At 43.9% G+C, this 8,588-nt stretch overlaps 1 protein-coding gene across 1 annotated transcript in view; it reads left to right on the top strand.

Moving 5' to 3' along the window:
* The window catches only part of CACNA1B (calcium voltage-gated channel subunit alpha1 B), a 317,851-nt gene that overhangs the window by 283,765 nt on the left and 25,498 nt on the right, over positions 1 to 8,588 (top strand). Inside the window, exons 38-42 of the mRNA XM_060270557.1 lie at positions 2,583 to 2,600; positions 2,990 to 3,102; positions 5,247 to 5,270; positions 6,365 to 6,480; positions 7,187 to 7,461. Coding sequence (XP_060126540.1) covers positions 2,583 to 2,600; positions 2,990 to 3,102; positions 5,247 to 5,270; positions 6,365 to 6,480; positions 7,187 to 7,461 — 546 coding nt within the window. The remainder of the gene's footprint in view (positions 1 to 2,582; positions 2,601 to 2,989; positions 3,103 to 5,246; positions 5,271 to 6,364; positions 6,481 to 7,186; positions 7,462 to 8,588) is intronic.

Below are 8,588 nucleotides of genomic sequence, written 5' to 3'. Positions count from 1 at the left end.
GTTCCCTCTTCCATGTGACAGCCCTTAATATTTGAAGATGCCTATAATATCTCCTCCCAGTCTCCTCTTTTCCAGGCTAAACATACCCAGCTCCTTCAACTGTTCTTCATAAGGTTAGGCTTCTAGACCCTTGATCATCTTGGTTGCCCTCCTCTGCACACATTCTAGCCTTGTCAACATCCTTCCTAAATTGTGGTGCCCAAAGCTGGACACAGTATTCCACACAGTGCTGTCTCACCAAGGTTGAACAAAGTGGTACTATTACTTCCCTTGATCTGGACACCATACTTCTGTTGATGCAGCCTAGAATAGTGTTAGCATTATTTATTTATTTATTTATTTATTTATTTATTTATTTATTTATTTATTTATTTATTTTGCCACTGCATCACACTGTTGACTCATGCTTAGCTTGTGGTCCACCAAGACCCCTAGATACTTTTCACATGTACTGCTAGTAAGCAAGATGTCCCCTATCCTATATTTGTGCATCTGGTTCTTCTTGCCTAAGTGCAGAACCTCATCTTTGTCTGTACTGAAATTCATTTTGTTAGCTTGCGCCCAGTTCTCCAATCCATTAAGATCATTTTGAACTCTGATTTTGCCTTCTGTGGCATTAACTACTGCTCCCAGTTTGCTGTCATCGGCAAAATTGATGAGCATCTCCTTAATTCCTTCATCAAGTCATTTATAAAGATTCCTTCCAGTAGCACCTTAGAGACCAACAAAGTTGGTCGTAGGTATGAGCTTTCATGTACATGTGTATCTGAAGAAGTGTGCATGCACACGAAAGCTCATACCAATGACAAACTTACTTGGTCTCTAAGGCGCTACTGGAAGGAACTTTTTTTATTTTGTTTCGACTACGGCAGACCAACACGGCTACCTACCTATATTTATAAAGATGTTAAACAACAACAGGCCCAGGTCAGAACCCTGCAGCACCCCACTTGTCACTTTTCCCCAGGATGACAAGGAACCATTAATGAGTACTTTTGGGTTCAGTCTGTCAACCAACTACAAATCCACCTAACCTCATTTTACCAGCTTCCTTTCAAGACTATCATGAGGGACCTTGTCAAATGTCTTACTGAAATCAAGATGCACTATGTCCACAGATTCCCTTGATCCACCAAGCTTGTAATTTCATCAAAAAAAAAAAGAAATGAGTTTGGTCGGGCATGACTTATTTTTGAGAAACCCATGCTGAGTATTAGTAATCACAGCAGCATTTTTGATAAATATATAATCTATTCTCGCACATTAGGGTAATCTGTGCAGTTCGAGTTCACCCATTAATCATCTCACCCCCTCAGTCCTCTCCCATCGACATTTTCAGAGATTGAAAGAAGTGCTCAAATTATGGGGGGAGGATGAGCAGAGGGAATAATACTCTTTTAATGCTTCTGAATACCATATGCAAATAGGACGAGCACTGTTGCAATTAGATGCTGTTGGTGGGGTTCCCATTGGGTCACTGTGAGAACAGAATGAGGGACTACATGCTCTGCTGCTTTGTTCCATTAGGGTTCTTCCTATGATCCTTTTTTTAAAAAAAGGCTGCCTTAACTAACCATCTTAGAGGGCATGCAGTGGGTAGGACTGAAGACGAAGGAACCAGCAGATTAGTTTGTGGATTTCATTAAGGGCATCTCTGTCTCCCTACCCCAATAATTTGAGTACTGATGATAACTTGACCTATGCCAATGTGAATATTGATGCAATGAAATATTTAAAATGCAACAAACTCGTTGCCTGCTAATTTAGTCTTGTAAATCAAGCCCCAAAAGTTACAAGTCAGCATAATTATTTTAAGCCTAATAATAGGGCTGGGGGAGGAATTCAATTTTATTTGTATCTTCATAAGAAACTACCAAATTTGCAGCTCTTGAAGCAACACGTGAACCAAAACACCTCTTCTTCCAAAATTGCACTCTGAATTTTGCAATGCAGTTTCCCAACCAAACAACGTGTTACAAAAACATACATATTATGGGGAAGTGTGCATGAAAATGCATATATTGGTGAATAAAACATACAATATGCATTATGTTAGGGAACATGACTTGCAAAAATGCATGTAGTAGTTGAAATTGCAGACAAAAATGAGTTTTGTAAGAAATTAGCACTATAATGCTGATGTAATTCCAGAGGATTTAAAATAAAATAGAACTAAATAATTGATAGATGCTGCAGAAATGCAGAACAAATTTAAATTAGAAACATGAGAGGAAAACTTAAATTGACCAGTAAGTCCATCCCTATCTAAGAGGCTCGTAGACTTCAATGCCACTACCCAGAAGTCCCCTCCCTGGTAGCCAGAATGTGTCTTCTACCAAGTAGACTGATGGAGGAAAGGAAGATTGCTCAGTGTGGGAGGGTACTTACCACTTCCTCTGGGTCCAGCATAGCAGCCAATGAGATTGGCAAGCAGGGGTCAAGGCAGTCTCTCCTTCCTCCACCAGCCTGCTCACTCCCTCTGGATAGAATTCCAGGTAATCTCCCAGGTGAGTTGCTAATTGCAAGGCTGCACTACTTGCAATGATCACATGAATAATATGGTTGTCTGACTCCACTCACAGGTGGAAATCAATGGAGAGGTAAGTAGATATTGGAAGTCAATTTTATGGGACCTGGGAGAATAACAGCAATGCATAGATCCACAAACTTCCTTTCTGCTGATGTGGAAAGAAACTTAAGAAATAAAACAAAGAGAAATCAAGCTAATGATGTTTGGGAAAGATGCTTATGATTACTAGAAATGTGATGAAATGCCTTTTTGCCTCTACTTTAAATGTTTTCTATGTGAAGTGGGTTGATCTAATAACATTTTGATATTTTAATAATGCCATCTTCCGGTGTTAGTTTCTGAACTTAAAAGAACTGTATTTGAACTTGTTCTGTTCTGCGAAGAATATAAGGCTATTACTTGGGTTCTCTCCCTCCCTCCCTCCCCCTCTGCTTCTCCCTCCCTCCCCTCCCCTTTCAGAATATTACTGGGCACCTTCCAGAATTTCTGAATGATAACTTTCATCATCCCCAACTGACAGTCATGCTGACTGTGGCCAATGGGAATAGACCAAAACCTCTGGAGGGCACCAGGTTGGAGATGACTCATATTAAAGGATATATTCCCCCTCCCTTCTTTAAAAAAATAAAAGAAATGCATGTTGATTATCTTCTCAGCTGCCAAGTGAATTGGGATGGTTATTGAACTGGCATGAGAAGTTGCCCATCTCTCAGGTGATAACCCAATCCACAGATGGAATGATTATCAGTTGTAGCCAATGTTGATTGTACTCAATAGGCCCACTGAAATTAGTGGGCAAGGGCCACTTAGGTTTGTTTATTTCAGTGGGTCTACTCTGAGTCGGACTAGCATTGTATAAAATCCACTAGGTGAATTTTAAATGAGTAGATCCATTGAAATTAATAGACCTAAGCTAGTCAAGTTTATTAATGTCAGTGGGTAGGGCCAGCATTGGATATAACCGTATGCTCCCATTATTGGGTGTTTTGCAGTTCATTTCCACGCAGGACAGTATCATATGAGGATAATTATAAACAGATTTCAAACTACACTGCCTCCCCCAAACAACCCTTGGAATCATAAGAGTTCTGTGCTTGGACTATACCATTTCAAATTGGAGGTAGAAGCTCACCTGGCTGCATGGGCATGTGCACACACACACACACACACACACACACACACACACATCCTTCCACGTAGAAAACTGTAGATACCAGGATGACGGATTATAGCATAACCATTACCCTGATATGCACGCCGCCATATGAACTCCCACCTGTACAATGCAGTGGTACAGTCCAGAGATATCACATTATTCCTTTTATTTCCAGTCTTCAGGGTCGGAGTGCAACTGTTATATAACCAAACAGCAACAGACATACCAAAATAGTCCCATGCATGAGACAGAGGTTCAGCAGAGGCTGGGTCTGTCAGGGTTAATACAGCTTCACCCTGCATTGCAGATCCTGCATTATTGAGCAGGCAGCGTGAACTAGATGACCCCAAAGACCCCATCCGAATCCTTGCTGCTGTGATTCCAAGAGTTGCTCTTGCTTATGACAGTTACTTTCCAGCTTCACAAGAATGTAATATGAGCCCTGCTGGATGCCACCTTCTGAATGTTAGTCTTCACTACAATTTGTTGCAGTAGAGATGGGGAACCCACAGATGTTGCCAAACTTCAACTCCTACCATCTCAGATCATTAGCCGTGCTGGGTGAGGTTGATGGGAATTGTAGTCCTTTTTTTTTTAAGGGTCAGAGGTTCCCCACCTCTATCCTAGCAAGCCAGTTTTTTGACAACTCAGGGACACTATTTTTTTGCACTTCCCTAACATTCACATCACTCCCTTTTCATGTTTTGATAGCTGCTTTAAGCCTTAAGAACACCAGATTAGCCTGGCTGATCTTGTCCGTCATTGTGGGCCCACCAGGTGCCCAAATAAGAAGCCCCAAACTAGAACATGAGTGCAACACCACCCTTTTGATTCCCAACAGCAGGCATTCAGAAGCAAACTGCTCCTTACAGTGGAGGCAGAACACAGCCATCATGGAAGTGAACTGCAAAACTTGCAGGCATGGAAAACAAAGCCACTGTCCCTGATTTACCTGTCATTATCGACTCTTTCCTGTGCCTCAGGCAGTTTGAAGGGCCATTGCTCAGTAGTAGTGCATTTGGCTTAGCTTGCAGAAGAAGCTGGGTTCCACCCCTGACATCTCTAGGTAGGGCTGGGAGTGATCCCTATCTGCAATCCTGGAGAGCCGCTGCCAGTCAGAGTAGGCAACACTCAGCAAGATGGACCAGTGGCCTGACTCAGTACAAGGCAGCTTGCTCTGTTCCAGCACGCCTTTTTTGTATTCATTTAAAAAAAAAACACGTTTCCCCTTATTGTTTTAATAATTAATTTACAACTGAGGATGTTTTTAAAATTCTTCTAGGGATTGGATGAATTCAATAGGGCTGTTTCTGAGTGGATGTCATCGTGCAGTCCTATGTCTATCTTCCACTGCTGCTGAAATATTTCCCTCCACAGCTAGTTGTAAAGGAAATCTGGAGACTCTGAAATTGAACACGACTCTCCCATTCTTTCTTCTATTTTTTTATGTTTTTAGGGAGGAGGGTTGACGTCAGGAGGCTCCGGAATGGAGCCATCTTTCTTCCATGTATTCCCCCCCCCTTTTTTTGGTCATAACTCATGATTTTTTTTCCTTTCCAGTTGCCGGATACATTATAAGGAGATGTACAGTTTGTTGCGAGCTATTGCTCCACCTCTGGGCTTAGGAAGGAAATGCCCTCACAGGGTGGCATACAAGGTTTGGCATTTCAGCGGGGGGGAACCCTTCCAGTATATTTCTCCTCTATTTGTTTGCCTTGAATTTGAACCTTTAATTTAATTTGATTAAAACAAACAAACAAATAAACAAACTTGAATTACAAAGGCAAAGAAAAAGAAGAATAAACTGGACTGAACTAACCCCTTTGCCTGAACAAGAATGATTGACAAGCCCCCACCCCCTTCCTTTGATCTTACCCTTTCCCATCTAGCATCCCTCCTCACACACAATGATGCACACCTGCCTAGACATGGGCAGCTTTATGAGACAGTCAGCTTTGAAAAGGTTCCCTTCTCCAGAACAGGGGTGGGAGGAGTTGGGGGCAGGCTACCCTATTCCAAAAGTTTTGAGTTAATTGATTGAGGAGGTGCTCACCAAATTTACAGATGGTGCCAGGCTGGGCTAGCAAATAGAATGTGGGTTCAAGATGACCTTAACAGATTCGAGGGCCAAAAGTAACAAAATGAATTTCAATAGGGACCAAGGTATGGGTCAGTACCGAGGCAGGAATAACCATATGCACAAATATGAGATAGGGGACACCTGGTTTACTAGCAGTACTTGTGAAAAGAATCTAGGGGTCTTGGTGGACCACAAGTTTAACATGAGACAGCAGTGTGATGCAGCAGCGAAAAAAGCTAATGCTATTCTAGGCCGCATCAACAGAAGTATAGTGTCCAGGTCAAGGGAAGCCATAGTACCACCCTATTCTGCCTTGGTCCGACCACAGCTGCTGACATGGAAGTACAGACCTGGTGCCAGGGGTAAGCTAGGTCAGGCACTGACTGAGGGTCCCTCCGCTGGGTCCCTCACCAGCTCAACCCAACCATTCACCACCCTCCCTGCTAGGGCCCTAAATGTTTTTCAGTGATGGGTGACAGAGTTGCTTTTGTACAAAAGGCAATCCGAGTTCTCCAAGCAGGCTGCTTGTCCATTTATGTGTCCCCAAACGTAATGTTGTGGCCTATCAGTCTCTGAAATCTGTTTCATGGCTCTATAGTCTAGACGGGACTGAAAAAAGTCTGGGGATCCAGTGGAAGGTGAGGAGTGCAGCTGTTGCCCAAGATGTGCTGGCCGAGGAAGCATGTGGCACAAGCAGTGCTGGTCCCTACCTTGGTTGGCAGGGACATTGGGAGGTGGGGGCATTGTTGTCACTAAGCCAAGGGCCCTCTGAAGTCTGATGCCAGCCTTTTGTTATTGAAAGTGGAGACCTTCCTTATTTTTGCCTCCATTTTACCCATTATTAGCATCGCTTCCAATCTAAGCAACAAAAGCCTGCCCCAGGAAAGGAGAACCATTTTATTAAAGCCATGTCTGACTGTCCCATAATGCTCTGTATCGCTTCTCCTCGGCATGATAAGTACAGCCCCTTGACACCTGCACAACCACTTGTTTGAGAATATATGGGAATGCTCCCCCCCCAAACCCATGGTTTCAAACCTCTTTCCTTCCCACCTGCTTTTGTCCACACTCAATCATTCTGTACTGCTACCGCAGGGATTTGAACCTCTCTTTTTTTTAAAGAAAAAAGAAAAAGAGAAGACGATGAGCACATGGAAAGAGAGGTGCTCAATGACAGGGATAGCCAAAGTGGTGCTCTCCAGTTGATGCTGGACTCCCAACTCCCATTGTTCCTACCTATTGGCCATGCTGGCTGCAGCTGATGGCAGCTGTAGTCTGGCAATGGCTAGAGGGCACCAGGTTGGCTACCCCAGCTCAAAGAGATGAAATTGGAAAAGAAACCATCTGTTTTAACCCTCCTCTTTGTTATTAACCTCCCTTTGTTTTGTTTCTACTCCCTGAAAACAATCTAATTAATCAGATCTCTCTCCTTCTCTCTTGCTCTCTTGTCTGCTTTCCACTTCATCCCTGGTCCCCCTCCCCTCTGTTTTGACACTTGGCTCTAACTTGGTTCTTCCCCCACCTGTGATCCCTCCCCATCTTCTGGCTTCTGCTTCTTTCTCTCTCTCCCCCTCTCTTTCTATCTCTCTGGTTCCAAGTGGGCGTATCAGTTACACGGACATGTATGAGATGCTGAGACACATGTCCCCACCACTTGGACTGGGAAAGAAATGCCCAGCTCGCGTTGCCTATAAGGTTAGACCAGACAACCAGTGCCATCTGTTCTGTTGTTGCTAAGGCTGAACTGCCTCCATTTCCTGTAGTATTTGTGGTGTCTTCTAAGCTATTTCAGATGCTTCATAATCTCCCTAGTTCAGGGGTGTCCAACACATGGCCCAGCCCATAGCAGCTGTACAACAAAGAGGCTACTGGGACGGGAAACACACCGGCAGCAGAGGCTGGTGCTAATTGGGACTGGTAGAGTGGAAGGCAGTGAGATCAATGGCAGGTGGAGTCAGAGAAGATAGCTGATGGAGCCAGAGTCAATAATAGGCATAGCCAACTAATTGTGGCCTTTCCCCCATCCTCCTCTTTGCTGAATTCTACAAGGGCAAAACTACAAGGGCAGATAGGTGCCCTTGCACTGCCCCACTCGCCTTAATTGGGCAAGTTCCACTGCCATCACACGGCTTTCAGAAATGTGGAGCCCACAGGGTCCTATAACTGGAACTCCTACTTGGTCCTTTGGCTTCAAGCAGCAGGCAGATTCTAAGTGCCACCATAGGCATACAGAGTTCAGGTAGGGGCTTAGGAGAGTTTGTGTACTCAAATCCAAGTGCTTGAAGCCTGAACATTTAAAAGGGGCTCATGCCCCACCAAAGAGTTACTGGTGGAGGGGCCATAGCTTATTGGTAGGGTATCTCTCTTCAATACAGAACATACCAGGTTCACTCCCTGGCACCACCAGGTAGGTTTGAGACAGACCCCCATCTGAAATTCTGGAGACCCATTGCCAATCAGAGTAGAAAATTCTGAGCTAGATGGACCAATGTTAGTGCATTTGCCTTGCATGCAGAAAGCCCCATGTTCAATCCTCTGTGTCTCCAAGTAGGGTTGGGAGAGACTCCAAGCTTGAAACTCTAGAGAGTAGCTACCAGTTCAGTGTAGACAAATGAGTTATTTGAACCAGTGGTCTCACTGAGTACAAGGCAGCTTCCTATGTTCCCATGGTTTGACTCAGTGTTCTCCTATCAATCTGTCACCTTCCCTTTAAGAGACCTGGAAGAGACCTCTTATGCAAGATGGCAAGGAGAGAGAGAGAATGTAAATTTAATATTTTATGAGAAGGGGGATTTATGGGTGAGTCTGTGGGTTAAGAAATG

The sequence above is a fragment of the Zootoca vivipara genome, chromosome Z, assembly GCF_963506605.1.
Source record: "Zootoca vivipara chromosome Z, rZooViv1.1, whole genome shotgun sequence".
Lineage (NCBI taxonomy): Eukaryota > Metazoa > Chordata > Lepidosauria > Squamata > Lacertidae > Zootoca > Zootoca vivipara.
Note: the sequence above shows the minus strand (reverse complement) of the source record. Positions and strands in the feature narration are given on the sequence as shown.